The sequence below is a fragment of the Cynocephalus volans genome, chromosome 8 (assembly GCF_027409185.1).
Source record: "Cynocephalus volans isolate mCynVol1 chromosome 8, mCynVol1.pri, whole genome shotgun sequence".
Classification (NCBI taxonomy): domain Eukaryota; kingdom Metazoa; phylum Chordata; class Mammalia; order Dermoptera; family Cynocephalidae; genus Cynocephalus; species Cynocephalus volans.
In genome coordinates this window covers 28,705,969-28,731,477 of record NC_084467.1, presented here as the reverse complement: position 1 = coordinate 28,731,477, position 25,509 = coordinate 28,705,969, and the positions used below count along the sequence as shown (strand labels likewise).

Below are 25,509 nucleotides of genomic sequence, written 5' to 3'. Positions count from 1 at the left end.
AGATTTCAGAACAAAATTTTCCAAAATTTTCTAACTGCTGGTTATTCAAAGTGGATTACACTATCTGATAAAGTAACTGAGTTTATCCTTGCTACAAATTGTTCAAAGAGTAGCTATGTGAACAACCCGCAGAGAAGATATCCGAGGGTACTTCAAAAAGTTTGTGGAAACATAGAATTAAAAGATAATATGAATCTTTCCATGAACTTTTTGAAGACCCCTCATAAATTTAAGATTGAAATGAATAATCTACAATGCCCTGACAGTAAAATTTAATTATGAGAATACCAAATAATGAAACACTATAGATTTTATCATGGCATCAAATACAGAAATTCTTTTATGAATAATTACACTGACGTTTGATAATTTACATCAGAGCCTTAAGGGAATGGCATTAGAATTCTGTAGTACACCAGGCAATTTTAACACTCAACTACTTATACGTTCCAAGGTATAATTGCCAAAACCTACGCTACAAAGGGAATCAGCCTTTGTGGGGACCAACAGTTATTATCATATCTCTTCACTTTAAGCCCTTAGTGATATGATGAAATTACATTTTACACTTAGAATTTTAATAAAATTTTAGTATGCAAGTTACAAAATGACAAATCCAGGGACTGCAAATTCTCATTTCTTATCTCAAAAGATACTAGAGCAAAGGATAGTTTATTAGAATTTTTATCAGGCAGGCATGTGGAACTAGCGAAAAAACTCTGTACAATAGTAATTTTTTATTTTTTGTCGATACATAATGACTGTATATACTTATGGGGTACGAGTGATACTTTGATACATTTACCACAATGTGTAATAAAATCAGGGCAATTACAGTATCCATCACCTCAATATTTCTTTGTGTTGGGAACATTCAAAATCTTCTCTCCCAGCTATTTTGAAATATACAATAAATTATTGTTAACTACAGTCATCACACTGTGCTACAGAACATGAGGACAACCTCTCCCTAGCCCCTACCCACTTCCCTTACTAGCCTCTGGTAACCAGCATCATACCCTCTGCTTCTGTGAGATCAACTTTTTTAGCTCCCACATGAGTGAGAACATATGGTATTTCAACAATAGTAATTTATCTAGCCATCTAGACAGCTATAGCAGCAAAGGTGCTACTATATTACGAAGAAAGTTTGAACTGGGAAACCGCCAACTTGAAAAACTTCTAAAATATGTGGTAATGTAAATATTGGAGAAGAAGTAAGTAAACATGAGTTTTTTTTAGCCCCACTCTGCAACTTAAGTTTTTTGAAAGTTACTTGAGGTCTCTGACTTTTGTTTTTTTCTCAACAAAAATGGGATAATAGTTTCAGGGCCAAATGGGATATTAGCGAAAATAATTTGGGGGAAAATAAAAGCAGATATGCTTTTATTTATGTAAAAATTTAAGCATAATTATCTCACAAATATACTTCAAGAATTATATTAAAGTTTTCCAAACAACAAATGGATATGCTACAATGCATTAGAATCAAATGTAGTAAACTAAGACAAAGAATGAATTTTGGTAATTAACAAACTGAGTTTTCTCTATACTGTAGTTGTGGAACACTAGTCTTTTATTATAACAATGGGGGGGCAGGTAGAATCTTCTGTTCAAATGTAGAACTTTTAGCAGAAGAGTCAAGTGTATATTGTCAAGACAGTTTCTTAGTTTACAATAAGAACTAAGGGCCGGCCCCATGGCGCACTCGGGAGAGTGCAGCGCCGCTCCCGCCACGGGTTCGGATCGGTGCGCTCACTGGCTGAGCGTGGTGCGGGCGACACCACACCAAGGGTTGCGATCCCCTTACCGGTCACGAAAGAGACAAAAAAAAAAAAAAAAAAGAATAGAAAAAAGAAAAAAAAAAGAACGAAAACTACATTAATCAAAATACATAAAACAATACTTAGGAAAGTAATTTGTGAAAGAAAAATCTGAGTAAATGGGTATAAGAATTTTTAACCAATCTTTAATGGCTTACTTTTACTAATAACCTTAGTCTGAGGAGGGAAGAATTCTTGCGGAATACAGTTTGGCCCTAGCATTTGTGGATTACACATCCGTGGATTCAACCAAACTTGGACCAAAAATACACAGAAAGGAAAAAAAAATTCTACAAAGTTTCAAAAAGCAAAACCTGAATTTGCTGCATGCTGAGTACTATGGTGAATCCATGAAAATGAAGTGATGTGTAGGCACTGTATTAGGTATTATAAGTAATCTAGAAATGATTTAAAGTATGTGGGAGGATATGCTGTAGGTTATATGCAAATACTATGCCATTTTATAGGAGAGACTTGAGAATGCACAGATTTTGGTAACCCATGAAGGGTCCTGGAACCATTCCCCCATGAATACTGAGGGACAACTGTATAATATAATACACTTTTTAGAAACTCAAGCTAGAATTTAGAAATCCTTAAGAATATCTGGGAGTTACTCCAAAAATGGAATTTACCTGAGTAAATTAGGTCTTACAAAGGGCTACTGCCTACCTTCCCACTCTTACCTCAATCACCATTTCCTACATTCTGGTACCAAATCTTTTGACTCCATCATGCTCTGGTGCACAGACTGTAAAGTAAAATTTAATAGTGATTTCAATAAGTTCCACCTGACTCATGCAGCAGAAAAATGGTAGGAGAGGGAAACTTTAATGTAAAAAAGAGGAAAAGAAATTATTTTTCTGTTAATTGTTGAAATAAGTTCACAGAGATCCACCTTCATCTCATTTTTAGGTACATCTTAATTCTCTGCACCCAAAAGGTAGAATGGGAAATATTATTTAAGTCTACAAAACACAACATGAAAGCATATTTTCCCCAAAAGTCTATTTACATTAGTATAGTATCCAGAGTTACAATAAATTAATCTGTCATTATAGTATAGACAGAAAGAAGGAAGACTGGTAAGGTATAACAAAATGCCAAAGTCATTCACAGGTTTTTAAAACTAAAACAGCTGGTGGTCTCTCCTAGTATCCTTCCAACTTTTAAGTAACTTCATAATTCTGTAGTAAGTAGCAGAGAAGGTAGCCAATGAATACTTTTTGCATCAAGATACACTTTAAGCGATGCAGAATAGAGAAAAAAGGGGTTATATTTTAGACTAAATTTTTAATATGCTGTAATATAAAATCTGCAGTACACCAGAGCGTCTTACTATAAACTATCTTTGTAGTTATCTTACATGTAAATTCTTTTTTTCCATTATAAATTTCACATGGGTGTGAACTCTTTTATAAACTTATATAACCACACTAGTGTAGTAAACATTCCTAGTATTCACAAATAACTGACAGATTACTTTAGATTGAGAAAAAAAATTTAACTCAATCTGGCTTACACTAACAACTCGCCTCTTGAACATTTTCCCCTCAGGCCACGGACTTCTCAATATCCAGGTGTAATGGTCTTTTTCAGCCTTTACACTCAGGGCTTCTTTTAGCATTTGCCACTGTGATCAAATCTTGTTCCTTGAAAATCACAATCTTTGCCTTGCCTTCTCTGAAATAGCTTCTACTTTGTCCTGGTTTTCCTACTTTTCCAATCTCCATGTGTCTTAACTGAAATAATACCATCCCCAGAGATCTATTCTCAGTTCTCCTGACTCTACACACTTCCCTGGCTTTTAACTACCACCTACATGCTGACAAGTCACAAATCTCAATTTCCATTTTGACTTATCTTCTGAGCTCTAGGCACTTATTTCCAATAATCTATTGAACTTCTCCATTTTGATGCTTCTTATGCAATTCAACTTCCAAATACCCAAACCAGAATATTAAAAAACCTGGTCCTTTCACTATGTGTTTCTGTTAAAGCCATTAGCACTGCACTGCACAAGCTAGGAACTATGAAAACGTTCTATCTCTTCTCTTTCCCTACACATCTAAATTGTTCATTCTTCTTCTAAATCTTACGTCTATGCTCTCCCTTCATCATCACTGCTGCCACTGTGTTTTAGAACACACTTACCTCTGATCCAGAAAAATATGCACCAGAGGTACTAGGGGGTATGCTGGAGTATGAGAAAATAATTATAAGTATTTATATTTAATTTTCATCTAATAATTAGAAATTAAGGTTCACTGTTATTCATGAATATCGATTGACACTGGTGCCCTCACTCAGTCCATGTCAGGTGTAACACATGGTACACCAGGATCCTGAGACTGACAGGAGTTCTGCAACATATAAGAGTTAACAGTGGAACTCTCATTCATTCCTTCATTCATTCATTTTCAGAATGTTGTAACTTATTGTAGTTCAAGTGTGTGGCACATATCCAATCAGGTTTTTGGTACCATTAATCTGAAATTTTCAATTTATATAAATAGTTTTAAATGGTTTATTTCAAAATATTGTTTCTCACCTTTAATTTTCTATAATTACATAATATATTAGAATAGCAGTATGTCTATAAATTATAATTTTAATTGTAATTATAAATATAACATAAAATATGTGTGCATATATATTTATCTATTTACTGTAACATATTTTAATTAATGGGGATGATGACCAATAGTTTGAAGACCACTGACCTAGACTATTACAACAGCCTTTCAAATGTTCTCCAGGACTCCAGTCTTTCTCTTCTTTAACTGATTCTCCATACTACCATCACTTATGATTTTAAAAACAGATGCTCCTCATTTGCTTAAAAGTCTCCAGTGGTCCTCTATTATTTCTGAATTCACAAATCTTAGCATGGATTTAAGATCCTTCGTAACCTATTCCCTGGCTAACTTTTCAGACTCACCTCTAGCTACTGTATTTGCACTGCCTACTTCTATTACACAAACATATCATACCTGTCCTACCTGTGCTCATGTTCTCTCTATATGGATTATTCTTTCTCCATGTCCACTGGACAACTATTCCATTCAGATACCATGTCACATACCCCCCTTCCTACTCCTTTCACAAAGGCAGGAATCATTACTCTTTCATCAAACTACATAATGAACATCACTCCATACAGATTATAAAATCTTTAGAAGGGGTAAAATGTCTTATTAACCTTGTTATCTCCAGAACCTAGCACAGTACCTGACACAAAACAAAGGCACAATAAATTAAATAGCTAAGGAAAACACAGAGAAAATCCAAAACTGATCTTTAAATTTTAAAAAGTTACTGCAGGATTTTGAATTATAATTCCAGTCAGAGCCCTTATATCTTTTAAATTCAGTACCAACAGTATTTTACTTTGGTACAACCATATGGTAAATTCAGATAATTGGCTTAAATTAATTTAACTTAACCCAAGAAAAAAACTGGAATGGACTAAAAGTAAACAAATCAAGGTAGAACCATTCAATGGAATACTATACAGCTATTATTATAATTTAAATCTAGACATATGGATAGTTGTTAGTAAAAATACTTACTAGTCTCTGATTTTAGGCATATGTTTATTTATAAAAGTATCTTCAAATTTCAAATATATTGTAGGAATGTTAGCCAGAAGACTAATTTGTACTGACTAGTTTATTTAAATGCTACTTTAAAAGAATTATGAGATATGAAATAATTACCATCTATTTGCCTTCCTATCTTCCAAATGGTTAACAAGGAAAATAAAACTCGTTTATTAGCTAACATATTTTGTACGGTATTTCCACAAGATATCTAAACACTCAAAACTACACCATTTGATTTTCACTGGCAGTGTTTTCTGGGGTATATCCTCAAAATCATTTTAATCAGAAGCATATCCTTCTCCAAAATAACAAAAGTAAAAGCACCAAAGGAAAAAATAAGGTAGATATTATCAAAATTTAAAATGTTTGTGCTTCAAAAGACACCCTGAAGAAAGTGAAAAGGCAACAAGTAGAAAGGGAGAAAAATTCTTCAAATTATATATCTAATAAAGGACTTTTATCTAGAACGTATAATAAACTCCTACCACTTGATACTGAAAAGACAGATGACCCAATTTAAAAACAGGCAAAGGACCTAAACAGACATCTCTCAAAGAAAATATACAAATGGTCAATAAGTACATGGAAAGATGCTCAACATCATCAGCCATCAGGAAAATGCAAATCAAAATGACAATGAAATACTATTTCATACCCATTAGGATGGCTATAATAAAAAAAGACCGATAATAACAAATATTGGTGAGGATGTAGAGAAATTAGAATCCTCATACACTGCTATTGGGAATATAAAATAGTGCAGCCGCTTTGGAGCAGAGTCTGGCAGTTTCTCAAAAGGTTAAACATGATAGTTATCATATGAATGCACTCTTAGGTACACACCCAAGAGAAATAAAAACATATATCCACACAAAATCCTGTACATGAAAGTTTACAGCAGCATTATTCATAGCAGGCAAAAAGAAAAACAAGCCAAATGTCCATCAACTGATGAATGGATAAACAAAATGTATTATATCCTTATACGATGGAATATTATCCAGCAATTAAAAGGAATAAAGTACTGACACATGCTACAACATGGACAAACCTTGAAAACATTATGCGGACAGAAAGAAGCCAGTCACGAAATACCACATATTGTATAATTCCTCATATGAAATGTCCAGAATAGGCAAATCTACAGAGACAGAAAGTAGATTAGTAGTGGCAGGGGCTGTAGGGAGGGAGGCAATGGGGAGTGACTGCTAATGAGTAACAGGGTTTCTTCTTGGGAGGATGAAATGTTTTAAAACTAGACTGTGGGCTTCCGGTCAAGATGGCAGAATAGACGGTCCCCAGCTTATTCTCTCACAAATCAACCAATTTACAACTATTAAAAAGGAATGACAGCCACGCTGGGGCCACTAGAGCTCAGGGGAAGAGGAGAAGAGACCTATGGAGGGTAGGAAGGCAGGAGAGGCCATGATGAGAAAAAGAAAGGATCACTAACATCATTTCAAGTCCTGGCTGCTTTAAGTCTGGAACTGGTGAGCACACAGAGCAAGAGCTAGCAAAAGCCGCAGCTCTGCCCTTCCTATGAAGTTGCTCAGAGGTGGCAGGGGAGAAGAGGATCTTGGTGGCCCCTAGGCCACAAGACCACTAACAGGGTTCCCATGGACCCACACAGGAGCAAGGAGCCACAGAGAACTGAAAAAAAGGAGGCCACTCAGAGGCCGACCACAATGGACCGGCACACGGTCCATCCCATGGGAAGTGTTTGGAGTGCAGGAAGTGGGGGAGATGGGCCACCAGGGGAACACTGGGGCACAGCAAGGGCAGCTGATCTGCCCTCCAATCAGCGTAGGGCCACTCAGTGGAGACTGGTCAGGAATACAGAACTGTAGGGGGTGAAGTTTGATGAAAAGACTCAGACCCAGACCAGAGTTTCCATGCAACCCATGTGTACCAGACCTCACAAGACCTGGAAGAACATACAAGGACAACCATTAAAACCTGAGCTGCACAAAAAGTCTTCCTCAGGGAAACAGCAGCAAAGCAGTAGTTTAGCTTAGCTCAACTACAGGGCTCAAGTGCTTGTCCCCACAAGACATTTCTCCGTTTTAGAAGTAAGCAAAGGACAACAAAATTCCAGTGCAGAGTTTAAGTGATGGGAATAGCAAATAATCCAAACAGAATTGAAAGAAAAAACAAAACACCCACAGATCATAGAGAAAGTTTGATATTAACTAGTAGAGGTGTAACATCACCAAATAACACCTATAAAACCTAGAAGGATTGGAAGCCCCCTGGGCTCCCAAGCCTGGGGGGAGCGGGGGGCCAAGCGCCTCAACCACACACCCTTATCATCCGCAACTGGGCTGCTGCAGGAAGTGCCCCAGGTCCCAAGTCAGGGTGGCGAGGGGTCGAGGGCCTAAGCTATGCCCCTGACATCTGCAACCAGCCCAGCAATGACCACTGAGCCACTGCTCTAGTGCTCCAGATTCCCAAGCAGGGGGTGGGGGGTGGGGAGGTGGGTGGCCAAGGGCCTCAGCCACACCCCCCTGACATCTGCATTCAGCCCAGTGACTACCCAGCTGCCAGAAGCCCTGGGCCGGAATGGGGGTGGGGGTGGCCACAGGCCTCGATCATGCTCCACTCCTTCCCACTCTTCCCATCCTATTTCCCTCCCCTTTCCCTTCTCCTTCTCTCCCCCAACTGCTCTGCAACAACATTTTACAATGAGGCATGGAGCCAGGGCGGGGGGGAGCTGAACCCAGCTGTAACTAGACAAGCTGCCACCACAGCCCTGGGGCCCTGCCAAGGCCCTGAAAGTGTGGAGCTGGGGAAAGCTGAACTCAACCACAACTAGGCAAAATGCTACCACCACCCTGGAGTCCAGCTGGGGGAAGCTGGACTCAGCCACAACCAGGTAAAGAGCACACCAAAAACACTACTTTCACACAGGTAGCCCTCCACAGTCACTGCAACTGCCATGGCTGCCGCAAAAGCAGCTAGTCTCTACAGCAGCAATCACAGCCACTGTGCTGATGGCACACCAGACTCTCAGTTTCATTGATACAAGGAGAGGCACCAATGGAGACCAAAAGAAAAAAAAAAAAAAGAGGTCCTCTCTCCCCACAAAGCATTCTCCAGAGTAAAAGAAGTGTTTGATGTATGATAATAGGGGAGGATTTGATCACATCTGTTTCAGTACTGGACAGATCACCTATGCAACAAACCAAGGAGGAACAGTTAATCTATCAGATGGAGAGAACAAATCTATGGTTATTAGAGGGGGAGGGGAGAGACTGGATAAGAGGCATAAATAAGTATGATTTGTAACAATGAATGTGCTAAAAAAACCGCTAGATTGTGGTGATGGTTGTACATCGTCTTTGTGAATATATTAAAAACCACTGAGTTACAAACTTTAAATGGGTGAATCATATAGTATGTGAATTAAATATCAATAAAGTCATTATTAAAAAAATCATGCCTCTGTAAGTATACCATCCAACTACAACACCATGGCAGCAATATTCCTAATAAAGGCAGAAAGGGAATTCCTTCAAACACTCTTCTGATCTAAGATTTCCATTTTAAAAGCCAAAATGGAATCAATATAGACTTATCTTTCTCCTTCTTAAATTCAATCATCAGTAATAAATTCAATCATCATACATCCGTATGCAATACGCACAAATACTTGGCATTATGCTATTAATCATAATAGAACAGTAATAGTAATAGTAATAATAGTACAATGACCAAAAGACAATGTTTAATGTGTACAGGAAAACTAAACCAAAAAAATTCAACCATAGTCTACCACCAACTATTTCAATATTCCTTCAAATTTTTATTCATGTTTAAAATAGATTTTGTAATTATAATTATGCTGTATATACAACTTTTTCACATGTATCTATTCCACCATTTGATGATTTTGAATAAATACATAACAATCTATTCAAGGTTTATCCCCATGTATATTTAGTAGCTAGACAAACAAGCATAAAATCTCAAGTTAAAGAATTTATACCCTAGGTCATAATATTTCTAAAAATATTTGGTTTTTAGTTCTTTAAACCATTCACTTGTTTTAAAACAAAAAATTAACTACTAACATTTTAAATCTGCTAAACAAATATGCTCTTTTACCAAATGATCATTTTCAATCAAAATAATTTAGTAATGAAAAAAAGGAAGGCGAGAACCCCTCCTCTTCCACAAAAAAGGGGGCGAGGAAAGGACCAAAAAAGCAATAGACAAAAATCTAAAGAATAAATTTGTAGAAAAGTTGACTCACAAAATGACTCATGAGCATTTCCTGGATATTTTGTCCAAGAAAACTCTTCTGAATAAATTGGAATCTTGTTTGGCTACAATACATCATTCTACCATTATGATTAATGCCTTAGTGCTAAAATATTTGTTCATGTGGCATATGGACAAGAGAAATCTCCTATGTGTTGATTTATGTATTAAAAAACTTAAGTCACTTAGAAGAGAAACACTGTGAGTTGACAGAAGGCAACTACAAAAACCTTTACACTAATAAGAAAAAAATGTGTCATAGTTTTAACTTTTAGACAAATTAGATATAACTGGACTTCTGCATTTTGACCCTGAACTGTTTCACTAATATTGAAAAAGAATTGTAAACTTCGATCTAGTTCCTTCTAACCTCTAAAATTCCAATCATTTAGGTATAGGAATTGATTTCAAAATTTCAAAAGACCTCTACAGTTTTAACTAGTGATGTAGTAATACTGTAAAAACTGAAGACAAAAGCAAGTCTGTTGAGGAAAATAAAGGGAATAAGTTTTGCAGATGCTGACATTAAATCAAGGCAATATTATTAATAAACTATAAAGCTGAATTCAATGCCATTTTTAGAGTCCCAAAGAAGTCCTGCAGTTTCTATCAATACTCAAAATAAAACGTATATGATAAAAATTTTCCACTTGAGAACATCTAAATTACAGATCTAAATTACTCATACTGGCAAATAAAATAACCACACAAAGTAACCTAAAGACAAAATCTGATTAGGGATGGTAACAAGACCTTAAGTTAAAGCCAGAATGTTCCACATTAATTTATTACGTATCTTTTTCTCCCAAAATTAATCAATATATTGAGCATCTAACAAATGAAACTCTATGTTGTGCAGCTTCATATATACATATATAATACACATATTCTCCCTTATTCCCACCCTCAAAACAAAACAAAACAGAAATGTTAGGTAGGAGAAAGAACAAATCAATAAACAATTCTGTTCTTTTTGCCTAATATCATGATGGCTAACAGAAAGACACAAAAGAGAAAGGAGAGAGACTAAGACAAACACTAGCCTACAGATCCTACTAGATAAGAAAAGGGCACTGAAAATCCATATCCATGTACACACAAGCCTCTATGATATACAGTTCTCTTTCCTGTCTCCATCATGCTCATCCCATTTTACTTTTATAAGCATTTCATTAATTTTACTGAGTATTATGTAAGAAACAGTATTGTGTACCAAAGATCAGGGCTACAAAGATAATGATCAAGAACATTTCTTTTCATAAAGGGGTTATACACTCAGGGAAGGGAGGAAAAACAAATAACCAAGATGTACTTAACATACCATAACGGAAGTGTATACCAAGTACTACTAGGTCATAGAAGAATCACCATCTGACTGTGGAATTCAAAAAGTTTGTCCCGGAAAATAAAAGGATTTTGCCAGATAGACAAGGTCAGAGAGGGCATTTCAGGTAAGAGTTGCAGAATATGGAAAAGGATATTGGCTAGAGCCAAACTAAGAAGAATATGCTGTACAAAGTTTGGGATGAGATTCTGTAGGCAATGGGGAACTGATTAAATTTTTAAAGTAGGAGAGTGACATAGCCACATTTCTTGTTTAGAAAGATAATTACACCAGAGGCTGGGCAGTTAGCTCTGGTGGTTAGAGTGTGGTGTTATAACACCAAAGTCAAGGGTTTGGATCCCCATACCAGCCAGCCACCAGGAAAAAAAAAGAAAAAAGAAAGCAAGCTAACTATGCCAGAAGTGTGGATAATTAACTAGAATGAAGAGAGACAGATGTTAGGGGAAACCAATTAGATTATTACAATAGTGTAGACAAGAAATAAGGGTCTGAAATCAAGCCGACAGCCATGTGAATGAAGAAGGGCCAGATTAAGGAACAATTTTTGTAATAAACACAATAGGACTTGGTCACCAATAGGAGGAAAAGGAAATGGAAGGTCTAACTTTGGAGTTTAGGAAGAGAAAAAGAATACAGTAGTATGAACAAAGTGTAGGGATGAGGATTGGGAGAAAAGTTGTTTTGATTTGTGTTTGAAGCACTTTAAGAACATTTACATGTCAGTCTGAAGTTTAGTAAAGAGGCAGGCTACAGCAAGATTAGGAGTCACCCATTCATACACAGTAGCTTACGGTATTAACTAACCAGGACCTTCCCCTTAAGCCTGGCTTAAGCTCAACACACCTACTTCTCAATCGTTGTACTTTTGTTACTGCCTTCTCCTTGAAAAAAAAAAAAAAAAAAAAAAAGTATTTTCTTTACTACAGCTATCCCAAATTCTAACAATAGTTTTAGATTAACTGAATTCCTTTTCTTCTTCCTTTACAAAACATTTCTTAATGACTACCAAGTCAGGATTCTGGAGTTCTGGTTTTACCTCTGTTACTAGAAATGTGTGTTCTTAGGTAAGTCCCTTAACTTTTCTGCATTTTCACTGTTAAAAAAGGTTACTGGGTTAGCTTCTTAGGAAGTCCTTCCAACTGTAATACCACACAACTCTTTCTGGCTGCACAAAGAACTCTACATTACATGTTAGTTATAACATTCATATAGTTGTTTTGTTTTTTTTTTTTTTAAACATGTATCACAAAGTCTCTTAGTGCTCATCCACTTTGAGATATAACAGAAATACTAACAATTAGGATGGCAAGCACAAAAGATATCAGACCATATTTCTTATGTGTCTTATCCCCTCTACTAACTTACAAACTTCTTGAGGGTAAGAACCATCTATACCTTAAATGAAGGCTCTTAGTAATACTTATCGAATAAGAAAAGCCTGAGACAGTACAAACCAAAATGCTAAATTGAATGTCATATTGTTTTCTAAATGTGTTGTCTTTTAAAAAAAAATCAGAACATACATGGTATGCGCCACATGATAAATTCCTTTAATAGCTCCTATATTACCTAAACCACAGCCAGGAATACATATGGCATTTGGGGGCGGGGGAGTAGTTTATTGAAAGCAGACTGATAAACCTTTATGTTCCATAGGTATTTATTCCTATATAAGATAAGGAAGAGTCAGAAACTGAGGACATGAGAACAGTAAGCATGAAACCATGAAAATCACCACCTGTACCATCACCACCATCATCTTAAAGAAAACATTATAAAAGTGTTAAGTAAGCTGGGGTATAGAGAGAAAAGAAAGCACAGATACATTACCTAATAACAAGGAAAGAGATATATACACTCAGGATGCTCAGCCTGATTTCAAAAGCATGTCAGATGACTTAGACCTTTTCTATTATCATCGGGAAAACATGTGAGCTCATGTTAAATGGAATAATTTCAAGGCTGTTTACAGATTTTCCCTACCATCACACCTCTGAAACACAATTAATTCAAAACAAATTACCATCTGTTCTTGGTCAAACTGTTACATATTATCATTGTTATTCAAATACACAAGATAAACATAAATAATTACCAAAGCAAAGACAAATAGCAAAAGATCTCCCCAGCCTCATGATTCTTACCTGTTCACTCTCCTAGGACACTTGTCTGGTTTAATATCTACCTCATAGAGGTAGACATCAATCTTTGGGATTTCAACTTGAAAACAATTAGCCAGCAGTTTAATGGGTTTGCCCATGGTGCCATAGCCAGGTCTTCTGGGCACCATGAGTAGGGGCTGGGCCCCAACGGGTCCTGTCAGGAAGGAAAAAGAAGAGTCATATTGTTACAAGCTGCAGTTGAATAAACGTAAGAATTGTAAGTACAGCTGATAATGGTTAAAGCCCAGTGCTGAAAGATGACATCATTCTTGACATTTCAACTTCCTTCATCCCAATTTCCTCTCTTCATTAAAAACAAACAACTGTATTCCCCTGGAAAACTGTTCTGAAAGGGGTAGACAAAAGGAAGAACAATCACATAAACCCAGGTGAGCATGAGAAACACAGGTCAGACCCAAAGAGTGTGAGACCAACAGCAAAGTAATCTTAAAGTAGAAAGAGAAAATAAAGAGCAAAAATTAAAATAAAAGCAATATACATCAAGTTGAATCACGAGCATCCCCCCCCCCCAAAAAAAGCAATATACAGTAAAAAGGATTAACAAATGACAAAATTGATTACTGGAAAGGTAAAATAAAATTTCTTTTTTAAAAATGAGAAAAAGGGCTTTAAAAATCTGTATCAAGTGAAAAAAATGAATACTGATAATGAAGACACTTCAAACACTGTGCCAATAATTTTGACAGTTTGATAAAACAGACAAATACCTAGAGAAATACAACTTACTAACATGCAAAAGTATATAATCTAAAAAAGACCTCTGCTGGTGGGAACGTAAAATGGTACAGCCACTTTGGAAAACAGTATGGTGGTTCTTCCAACGTTAAAAACAGAGCCATAACATCCAGCAATTTTACTTCTTTTTTTTTTTAAAGATGACCGGTAAGGGGATCTTAACACTTGACTTGGTGTTGTCAGCACCACGCTCTCCCAAGTGAGCTAACCGGCCATCCCTATGTAGGGATCCGAACCCTTGGCCTTGGTGTTATCAGCACCACACTCTACCAAGTGAGCCAAGCCACGGGCCACCCTCAGCAATTTTACTTCTGAGTAAATACTCAAAAGAATTGAAAGCAGAAAGAATCGAATAAAGAGATATTTGAACACCCATATTCATAGCAGCATTATTCACAACAGCCAAAAGATGTCAGTAATCTACGTGTCCATTAATGAATGAATGGATAAATAAAACGTGGCATATACATACAGTGGAATATTGTTCAGCCTTGAAGAAAATTCTGACACAAGCTACAAAATGGATAAACCCTGAGGACATTACGCTAAATGAAATAAGCCAGTGACAAAGACAAACACTGCATTATTCTACTCATACGAGATATCTATAGTAGTCAATATCATAAGAGACAGAAAGTAGAAGAGTGGTTGTCAGGGGCTCGGATGGGGCAAATGGGGAGTTGTTTAATGGATATAGTTTCATGTTTGTAAGGAAAAAAGAGTTCTGGAGATCGGTTGCACAATAATGTGAATGTACTAAACACTATTGAACTATACACTTAAATATGATTAAGATGATAAATTTAATGGTACATGTATTTTACCACAAATAAAAAAAAAGTGATATCTAGCATTAAATTTCTAAAGTTCAAAATGTAGCTTTGCTAATCAAAATTTAAACAATAAATTCAGTTAATAAATTAATAACTATCATCTGAATAAACTAAAAGTTACATTCAAAAAATATGAAATGTCCTGTAATTACTTGAAAAAATTAAATCTACAATTAAAAATATTCCCACACATATACAAAAAGATTCCAGATCCAGATGGCTTCACTAAAAAATTATATCAAACATTTAAGGAAAAAATAACAGCAATCTTATAAAAACTCTTCCAGAGAATAGGGAAAAAGTAAACATACTCCAATTCAATTTATGATGCCAGGAAAACCCTGACACTAAAACCTGATAAAAACATTATGAAAAAAAAAAAAAAAATCTCATTCATGGCCACTCACGCATGCAAAAATCCTAACAAAATGTTAACAAATTAAATCCAGCAATGTATCAAAAGGATGAGTTTATATCAGGAATAAGAAGTACATAAAGTGCTGACCAAATAATTTATTTTTAAATTTTGCTTTCATATATTTAAAAAAAAACAACAAAAAACCAACTCTTCCAAGGGCACAATCTTTCCTGCTACCCTAGTTTGAGATAGGTTAACACTGTAAAAATTCTGGACTAGACCATAGTTCTGGCTCTGCCATTTACCTAACCATTTGATGTCACCAAATACTTAATGTCCCTAAATCTGCTTCTTAATCTATAAAATGGGAATAATACTCAACCTGCCTCTTTCTTATGAATTTTATCAGGATCAAATTAGAAAATGTAAAATAGCTAAAATTTATCAAGTTCTTACCATGTTTTGGGCAATGTGCTAAGTACTTTACATGTGTTATCTTGTTTAACGTTTATATGAACCCCATAAAGGAAGGAATCATTTTATAGATGAGGGAAATTGAGATAATTTGCCGAAAATTCATAGCTAGTACGTAGCAGAACAGGGATGGGAAGTGACCGTGCTGGACCCTCTATTAGGTTCCACTGATCTATTTGTCTGTTTTTTTGCCAACACCACACTGTCTTGATTACTGTAGCTTTATACTAAGTCTTGAAGTCAGGTAGTGTCAGTCAGTCCTCTGAGTTCTCTGGGTTCTGAGTCAAGAAGTATTATCATCTGACTTTAATTTTTTTTAAAAGGATCATTCCAGCTGCTATATGAAAATTATATGTAAGGGTACAAGGTGGAAGACCAGTTGGTAGACTAATTGACTGTCCAAGTAAAGGATAATGTTGGTTAATACTAGACTGGTAGCAACTGGTAGAGTGATGGTTGTGGAAGTCATTTAGAAGACAGGCCTGACAGGAACTGCTAGTGGATTAGATGTGCGGTATGTGAGAGAAAAGAGTTCTCAAGGTTTTTTGGTCTAAGCAAATGAAAGAACGCAAGTGTCATTTACTGAGACAGGAAAAACTCAGTGATAGCAGCTGGTCTGGAAAGTCAATCAAGAGGTTTTTTTAGGACATATTAAGTTTCAGGTGTCTATCTAAGTAGGTGACGAGTAGGCAGTTAGATGACTGTGGAGTTCAGGGGAGAGGTCCAAATTGGAGATGTAAATGTGGGTGTCCTCATCATCTAAGTAGTATTTAAAACCACTAAATTAGAGGAGATCATCCAGACTGTGGCGTGGATTCACAAGAGTACTAAGAACTGGAACACTCCCAACGTTTAGAGATGGGGAGATAAAGAGAAAACAGCAAAGGAACCAGAAAATTCTAAAAGGACAGACAACCCATAAATTACAGGGGGCAATAAAAAAGGAGAGAAAACTTACAGATTAAAGGACACTTTAAAACATATCAATCACAATGTGTGAAATTTATTTGGATCCTGACTCAAAAATTTTTTTAAAAAATTTTTAAGGTAAACTGTTAAAAAGTATAATATTTGAGACAAGTAAAAATTTGAACAATGACGATATGATATAAGGGATTATTATTTTGTTGAATATATGTCTATATTTTAAAAGTTTATATCTTTTATGGATACTTACTAAACATTTATGGGTGAAATCACATTATGTCTAGAATATGCTTCAAAAAGATTCAGAGGAGGGGTAAGTAGAAGGGACATGATTGGAGATGGGTTGATAATTGTTTGGGTTTGGGTGATGGGTACATGGAAGTTTATTATACAATTCTGACTATTTGTATACATTCTAAATTCTCTATAATAAAATGTCTTTAAAAAATAGGAAGAGAGGAAGGGCCTTTTCCTAATCTCTTTTTACTATCCCATTGTACAGATAAGGAAATTAAGGTTAAGGAAGATTAAATGCACTACCGAAAGTCACAGTTAATTTTTTTAATAGACTTCATTTTTATAGAGCAGTTTTAGGTTCACAGCAAAATTGAGCAGAAGGTAGAGATTTCCCTTTTATCTCTTGCCCCCACATACACACACAGCCTCCCCACTATCAACGTGTCCCACCAGAGTGGTGTATTTGTTGCAACTGAACCTACACTGATACATCATTAATAAATCACAGTTAATATGAGAGCTAGAATCTGTCTCCAAAAACCATGCTTTTTACACTGTATCACACTGTCATTTTTTTTGTCCATTGTCATTATGTTGTCTGGTGCTTTTTATACAATCTGGCAAAATCAAAGTTCTATTTCATGAATAAGCAATGACTAAAAACCTACAGTTACTAACTATAAAATCAACACCAAGGTTAAGTATCCAAAAGATATTTTAATATAAATTAGTAGAGGAAACAATTCTGTCAATACATCAAATTATACTTCCAATGACACATATTTTCGTTATCTAACAAATACATATGAGGGGTCTTCAAAAGTTTATGGAAGGTTTTGTGTTATTTTTTAATTCAATTTTTCTACAAACTTTTTTTTTTTTTTTGTCCTTTTTGTGACCGGTAAGGGGATCGCAACCCTTGGCTTGGTGTCGCCCGCACCGTGCTCAGCCAGTGAGCGCACCGGCCATCCCTATATAGGATCCGAACCAGCGGCGAGAACGCCGCTGTGCTCCCAAGCACTGCATTCTCCCGAGTGCACCACGGGGCTGGCCCCTTCTACAAACTTTTTGAAGTACCCTCAGAAAATGCCCACTAAAGTTGAAAATGTAATTACACAGAAAAACAAATCACTATCTGGAATTTCTCTCTACCTCTAACTTTTAAGTACTAGCTAATATCAAATAACAAAACTAAACTTCAAACATAAAACCATGCATTTTCGAAGCATACGTGTGTCTATGTTGTTAACTGATCTAACAATCTAATACGTACTAGTTGTAAGTCCAAAGCTAAATTACAGCCTGCAACAAATGTGACTGGTGAAAAATATACAGTGCATAAATCAAAATCAACTACAGCAAATACTATATAGCCTATTACCAAATTATGGATTTTCACTGGGAACTTCTGCTTTAATATTCATAGAATACTTGTTCCAACAATTCTGCTTCTAGGAGCTCATCCAAAAGCAATTACTAGACTAGTATACAAAGACATACATACTAGGATACCTACCAAAGTTTTATTCGTAATAACAAAAAACTGGAAAAATCTAAACCACCACCAGTGAGAATGATTAAATAATATATAGATAAAATTAAATGTTATGCACTCAGTAAAAATTATTACATTGTTATATAATGACATGGGAGAAAGGTTACATGGGAGAAAGGGGATAACATTACTGAGCAGAAAAAGCAGGTTAGAAACAATTAATAGGATAGATATATAAACACATGGATGTAGGTCTGGAAAGATATACAAGAAAAAATTAACAATGGTTTTATCCAGAGGATAGGATCTTATTATTTTCACTTTCTATTTTAGACTTTCTTGTATTAATTGCTTTTTAAAATAATAAACATTTGTTATTTTATAATCAGAAAAAATTATATTTTTGTTTTGTTAAAACAAATATATGAGTGTACTTTAAAAATAGGAAAAATAGGGGCTGGCCCAAAGCTCACTCGGGAGAGTGTGGTGCTGATAACACCAAGGCCATGGGTTCAGATCCCATATAGGGATGGCCAGTTAGCTCACTGGATGAGCATGGTGCTGACAACACCAAGTCAAGGGTTAAGATCCCCTTACTGGTCATCTTTAAAAAAAAAAAAAGGAAAAATAAAATTAAAAAGTAATATGAATCTTTCCATGAACTTTTTGAAGACTCCTTGTATTGTGTTTATCTCAAAATTTGACATAATAAAATGCCTCTGATTTTACACGTTTTAAGCCCACAAGGCTAACAAGTAAAAATCATCATGGGACTTTTGAAACCTCCTACATACTAATTCCCCTTATTCATTCAAAGAACCTATCCAAACATAGTGCACTTATTTTCATACTCTCTACATTTACTATACTCACTGCAGCTAAATACTCACTTTTAGGATATTCAGCCTGCTAAAGGTTACATTTGCCAAATGGCAGTATGGGAAACAATTTTTTAAAATGCATTTTCCCCCTTAAATCAAGTGGGGACATTATCTAAGAAGCCCACTTTGCAATCTATTCTTTAACCATTTTTAAAATTTAGAGAAATACTATGTATCTATTATGTTGTTAGAAGATCTGGAAACCAGTTAAAACATCAAGCATTAGTAATGACTCAAAAACAGCATTAAGTAAGCCCACAATTGAGAACATTTTCTTGCAAAATTTCTTCCCCAAGTGAAAAATCTAAAAATATCTCATGTCTATATTCTATAGATACCTTCTGATTTTCCAAGAACATGACAATTTGGAAATAATGCATAAAATAATTGGTTGATGTAAAACAAAGAACTCTTCCAGATTATTTCACTAAAATGAAGTGCCAGAATAATGCGTATAATTTTTTATTGTAACCAAACCACAAAAAGCCCACATTTAGGATATAAGAAAAAACATCAGCAGTGTGACAAGGTTTTGCTGAATCTCAATCTCTCTCTCTTTTTTTTCAGCAGTGGCTAACCAAAGAAAGTCATTAATATTAACACAGATAATGGCAGAAAACCACAGAAACTCCAAATACAGAAAGGCTGTTCATGTATCCTAACAGCATAACCATTATGGTTGAGAAACCACACAATATTCTTTCTCATATCTGTCTTGTTAATGAGCCAAGAATGAGGGTCTATTGAGTATCCTAGACAACAGAACTAGAAAGTAGGAATGTCTGGTAAATGCTGTCCATCCCAACATTCTGAGACTAAACAGGTTTTTTTCCTTATCTATTAAAAAAAAAAACCCAACAACTTATAAATTACTTTCTAAGATCCTAGTTTTAAGTACTGTAAGAATGTTTGTTAGAAGAGCAAAATATTCATTTTAACTCATCTTTCAGGTAGATCCTCATGTATTTTAAGAATATAGAAACCAATGTGAAATTAGACATTTGTGTTATAAAGCAAAATGGTATTCAACTAGAATCCAACAGCTTATGACAATCTGGCAAGAACTCTACTCTGAGCGAGGGTTTTTCCATATAAAACAGAGAATTCTTCCAGGAAATGTCCCCTTTACAGGGCCCCAGACCTCTTCGCATACTATCAAGCCAGGCTTACAGAACCAAGCAAACGCAATGTTCTCACTGGAAAATATAAACTAATATAAATTCATTCTAAATTACCAACTTACCACATAAAATTCTCCAAAAGAACAAAAAGAAGTAACATCTAGACATCTTTTCATTCATTCTGCTTTCCTAAATAACTTAATTCCTTAATTTTTAAAATTAATAGATTTATTAGCTTGGAACTTGGTTTAAAAATGTAAAGTGGTTATATCAGGGTGATGGAATCATGGATAATTTTTTAAATATCTTCATCATGTTAATCGAATTACATTTGAAGTTTACATAAATGTTCTTTTTTTTCCTTTACTTTTTAGTCTTTGTTTACAAGAAAAAAAGTTGTTTTTCAGTTTTCCCTTAGGGCGACTCATCACTGATAAACAGAGAAATTAAACACTAAAACATAAATCAAATTTTAAAATAAGTACCGCTGCCAGTCACGAGCAGCAAATACTAACAACAAAAAAGTTACAGTGGCCACTCCAGAGCAGCACAAGCTAAAATTTAAATGAAAACCCAACAGAAAAACCTTTACCACTTAGTAAATTCAGGCCCACCAGACAGAGCAGCAAATCAACATGTTTTTCCTTCAACATAAAAAAAAAACAATAAAAATATTTTCCAAAGTGATTAAAGAAGATTGTTTATCTTAAATACTAAACTGAGAGCCTGATGGCATTATATATTTTAGCGTTTTGAGTGCACAGCTTTTATTCACTTCATTTAAATCTCAATCCTGATTTAGTCCTAGTCTCCCATATCTAACTTTTGTTCCTTTGAAACTGGTTCCCAAATGACTTTTCTTGACTTTTATTATTAAAGAAATGCAGAGCTCTAAAACAACTATATCCAGACATGAATTTAAAAGTATAACTAAGAAAGAAACAAGCTTATTCACTTCTGCAATACTGTATAAAACTACCACCAAACATGTCAATCTGCATGTCACTATTTTAAAGTAAATGTTTTCCTTCCATTATTAAGTAAGTATAATTCCTTTCATCCTGAATAGTAATCTGACTTTACCTAAAGACACTCACTAGAATAGTATGGTTCTAAAAAATAGGTACTCAGAAGCAGTATCTCATGGAACATTTCTGCTGTCCCTATTCCCACATTATTTGGAACTAAAACATAACCTATACTCTTAGTTCAGTTGTAATTAGGCCATAAAAAATAGGGTTTCATCAGAAACTCTCTTAGCTAAGGAGTCACGGGCACAGATGCTAAACTGATTATTATTATTTAAAAACTAATCACGCCAACTTTTTTGGTTAAATCTAAGTTCAGATGGTACTAAATCAGTATATTATATAGGACAAACTTAAAAATTCTTTAAAATATTCCATGTGAAAGAGAAGAACAGACAAATATTAACTTTTACTATGGAATGATTCGCCAAAACCAATTGTATGGGGTTTGTATTTGAAGTCCTTTAATATAAATAAATTTAAGTTTTCTATGTGTCTACGTAACAACTAGATTTTAAAACACGCTATCATAAAATGATTCCTGAGAATCTCCACACAAAAGAAAAACTTAAAACAGAATTTGAGAGCCAAGATTCAATACTTACCTGACAGACGAGAATATTTACATCTATAAAAGCTTTTAAGCCAAGATATATATCTATCAAATTCTGGATTTAAAACTTAGTTGTTACAGAAAATAATGCCTATGCAAAAAAATCTTTTTAAATTAAAACAATTTAGTTGCACATTTTCCCCAACTATGCTTTCAACTTCACATTCAGCATAACGATTATATAAAGTCTCTGGAAGAATGAAATTTTGTTTCTCATGACAATTTTAAGCCAAATTATAGCTTATCCTCATTATTAGACTATAGTCAGTCACCTAGAAACTGCACTGAAAAATAAACTTCATGTTTCAAGATGGCCAAGCATAGGATTGAGAAATCTACTATACTTCCCCAGATGTGAAGACGGCTAAATGGGTATGTATTTCAGCAATGGGCACCCCTCCCAAAAAAGGTAAAACTTATTTTCTGAGCCATACTTGGCTAGTTGTACCAGTTAACTAGGTGGTTTGATATTACAAGTATTTTCTACGATGCTGCTCACATATTTGAGCATAATTTCATATGAAAAACCCAAAAGAGAAAAAATTTTTTAAATATCTTGAAAAGTTTTTGGATGATTAATACAGTGTTTAACTTTCATGTTTTGTTTTCCAGGCTTACACCAAAACAGTTATGTAAAAATCATCTACAGCCCCACATCATCACATTTCCTGTACAGTAAGAGCAAATAATATAGTAGAAGATTAAAAAACAAGAGCAGGACTCAGTTTCAAAAACATGCAAATCAATAAGAAACAGTGTATCAAACTCTTTCCAATCTAGAGAAACTGTATTTAAGAAGATATAGAGAAGTCAAGAAAACGGAGCACCAAAAAGAGAAATGGCAGAAACTGATTAGCGAAAATTCCATGAGACAAACCTTGTAATAAATTCCCCTCCCAACCCATTTCCACAATTTCTGAGGCTTTTTTTTTTTGCATCCACTTGACAATTATACTCCTTAATCTATTCTACAAAGTCCTTTATTTTTATGTCATTGGTTTCTTGTATAGAGGTTTTTCTTAGATCATATTCAAGTACCTCTCAAACTGGCGAAAAGACTTGTGAAATCAGGATTTTGTAACAAGACATCCTCCCCAAATATTCTAAAAATTAATTTCTAAATTTGTGATCGTCTGGATGAAATATACTTTAAAATTTAACATACCAAGCATGTTCATTTGGTAAGCAAACTGTTATGTAATATTTACTTTATGTCCCCCAAGAACATAAAGAGTGGAGTTTTTTGTTTGTTTGTTTGTTTTTTAAGGACAAATACTGTTCATGTTGCAATTTATCCTCAAGACTACCCCCAGGTGATAAAGCAATTTTCCTAAATTCCAATTCCCAGGAATACGACAATGGCTTCTCTAGGGAATAGACAATGGGAAAAAAAAAAAAAAAAATACTGTCAGCAATTTTAAGATCTACCTCTTCATACAGTGATCCAGGCTGATACGACCTTTCCCAGGTCCTCAGAAATTACATACACCATACTGCCACAAACAGAAGAGAACTCGGGGATGGAAGCAATAATACCACCTTGTATTTCACGATGCACTAACACCTATATCAAACTTAACTCTCATCTCTTATCTCAATGCATCTTCACAACTACCTTAGTAGGTAATGGGAGATGGCTGGCCGCCCAGACTCTACGGGGCACACAGCCGGTTAAAGGACACCGTTATATCTTCAACTGGAATAACAAAAGCGATGGCAAACCTTTCTGGAGTCCAGAAAATGAGTATCTAGAAAAAAAGTGTAACATCGCCTAGGTAACTCCAAACTTAAACCCTCCAAGCAGTTTCCCCAGCCCGCAGTTTCGCCAACTCAGTGGCCCTCGGGGACCTGCGGCGGGGCTGTAGGGAGGTCGCCGGAGGCGCCGGGCGGGGGGCGGGAAACGGGAGACGCCTTCACGACGCTCACCTCGCGCACCTGGGCCAGGGCAGAGGAAGCGACGATGCTCAGGGGACAACAGCTGGGTGACACCCCCACCTACCCGGCCCAGCAGCTGACTCACCTGCGGAGCCGATTTCCATTCATGGAGCTGTGGGGAGTGCTCAGAGCGAGAACGGCGCCCGCCACTGGGGGCGAGGAGGCGACGCAGGGGGCAACACGACGCGCCTGGCTCTCTCTCTCTCGGCCCCGAGGCGGAGGCGGCGACGGCTTCCCCTGAGCCACCCCGCTCTGAAAGCTCTCGGTCGGAAGAGCCGCCGTCGGGAGACTTCACGGGAACCAAGAGGAAGGAGAGAGGTGAGGCGAGAAGAGTGGACCCCCTCCGGAACTTGCGTCGCCGGGGCCGCGACGCTCCCACCCCTCCTCCACGACTGCGGGCCGCCGCTGCCGACGACCTCCCCGGGGCCGCCCCCGGAAGCCCGCCGGCGTCAGTTCCGCTGCCCAGCTCGCCCGGGGTCCACGCCTCGCCTCTCCTCGCGGCCCCGAGCCGTGCGGGAGCGATGTCCGTGCGGGCACGGCCGGCGCAGAGGACAATGGGGAGGCGCCTGCGAGCGGGCACAGAGCCGAGGCGGAGCTGCAGCACACGCGGCGGGGCCGTGCCGACCGGAGACAACCCCGAGAGGCCGGACTCCTCGCTCCACCCCCCGGCGGGGGCGGTGCCTGCCTGAGGCGACGTCGCGGCCGGCGGCGGAGCTTACCTGAGGAGCAGCCTACCTGGAGCTGGCTGAGACCCTGAGCCCGGCCCACTGAGGCCAGGCCACCCTCCGTCCCGGGCCCCTCCCGCCACGCCCAGTTTAGGCCGCTCCGCTCGCTGCCTCCTCACGGGCTGTCAAGTGATCATCGCAACTGATCTCTCCAAGTCCGTAGGGCTTGCTTTAACGACCATGTCTGGGGGGGAGGGGGGATGTACAATACAGTTTGGGAAAAGATGACTAAGAAACAGGACATTACACAGACATTGGATTAAATAACTTCCACGTTTAAAGCTCTTTAATAGCGCCTAGTCACACTGAAAACCCAAACTTCTTTCCAGGGTCAAAACGCAGGGCGTTAACTGGCCCCTGCCTTTCTCCCCCAGTGAGACTCGTCATGCGTGACACAGCTATTCTGGTCGGCCACCAATTACCTCGCTGGCCAACTGCTTCTCTTCTCTGACTTGGAGCCTCTCTGCTTTTGGTTCCCTTGGCCAGGAACTTTCTCCTCTCTCCATCCTCCCCTTAGAACCCACCACTCATCTGCTCTTTTTATCCCTACGGTGGAGCACCTCTGTTAGTCTGTTATAATATTTGCATGGTAACCCTTCGCCCAGTCTGTAATTTCAGTTTACTACTTTATTGTGTGCCCCCTCCCCGCTAGAATGTACGCTTTATAAGGAAAGCAGGTCCAGCACATTGTCAGGCAAATTGTAGGTCCTTAATAAATTTGCCTTAATGAAACATGGTACCTGTTTTATTCAGGCTGAGTAATGATTCATGATTTTTCCCTATGTCCTTAAGCATCAGTAATGCTGTTTAGACTTTTAAAAATCAAAATACATTCTTGTTTAAAAAGGAAAAAGAGGAAAACTATCCTATCTTCATTTCTCTCCACTCACTGTGGGACTTTGGATCAGTCACCTGACTTCTTTGGACTTCA

The 25,509-nt window shown here is 36.8% G+C and overlaps 1 protein-coding gene across 2 annotated transcripts in view; it reads right to left on the bottom strand.

Annotated features, from left to right (window-relative positions):
* Window positions 1-24,223, bottom strand: part of AGO3 (argonaute RISC catalytic component 3) — a 102,549-nt gene extending 78,326 nt beyond the window's left edge. For both annotated transcript variants that reach the window (XM_063104112.1, XM_063104111.1), the window contains exons 1-2: window positions 23,939-24,223; window positions 13,178-13,349 (exon numbers count right to left, since the gene is read on the bottom strand). In XM_063104112.1, the coding sequence (XP_062960182.1) occupies window positions 13,178-13,349; window positions 23,939-23,957 (191 nt within the window). In that variant the 5' untranslated portion in view covers window positions 23,958-24,223. The remainder of the gene's footprint in view (window positions 1-13,177; window positions 13,350-23,938) is intronic.
* Between the last annotated feature and the right edge of the window lie 1,286 nt (window positions 24,224-25,509).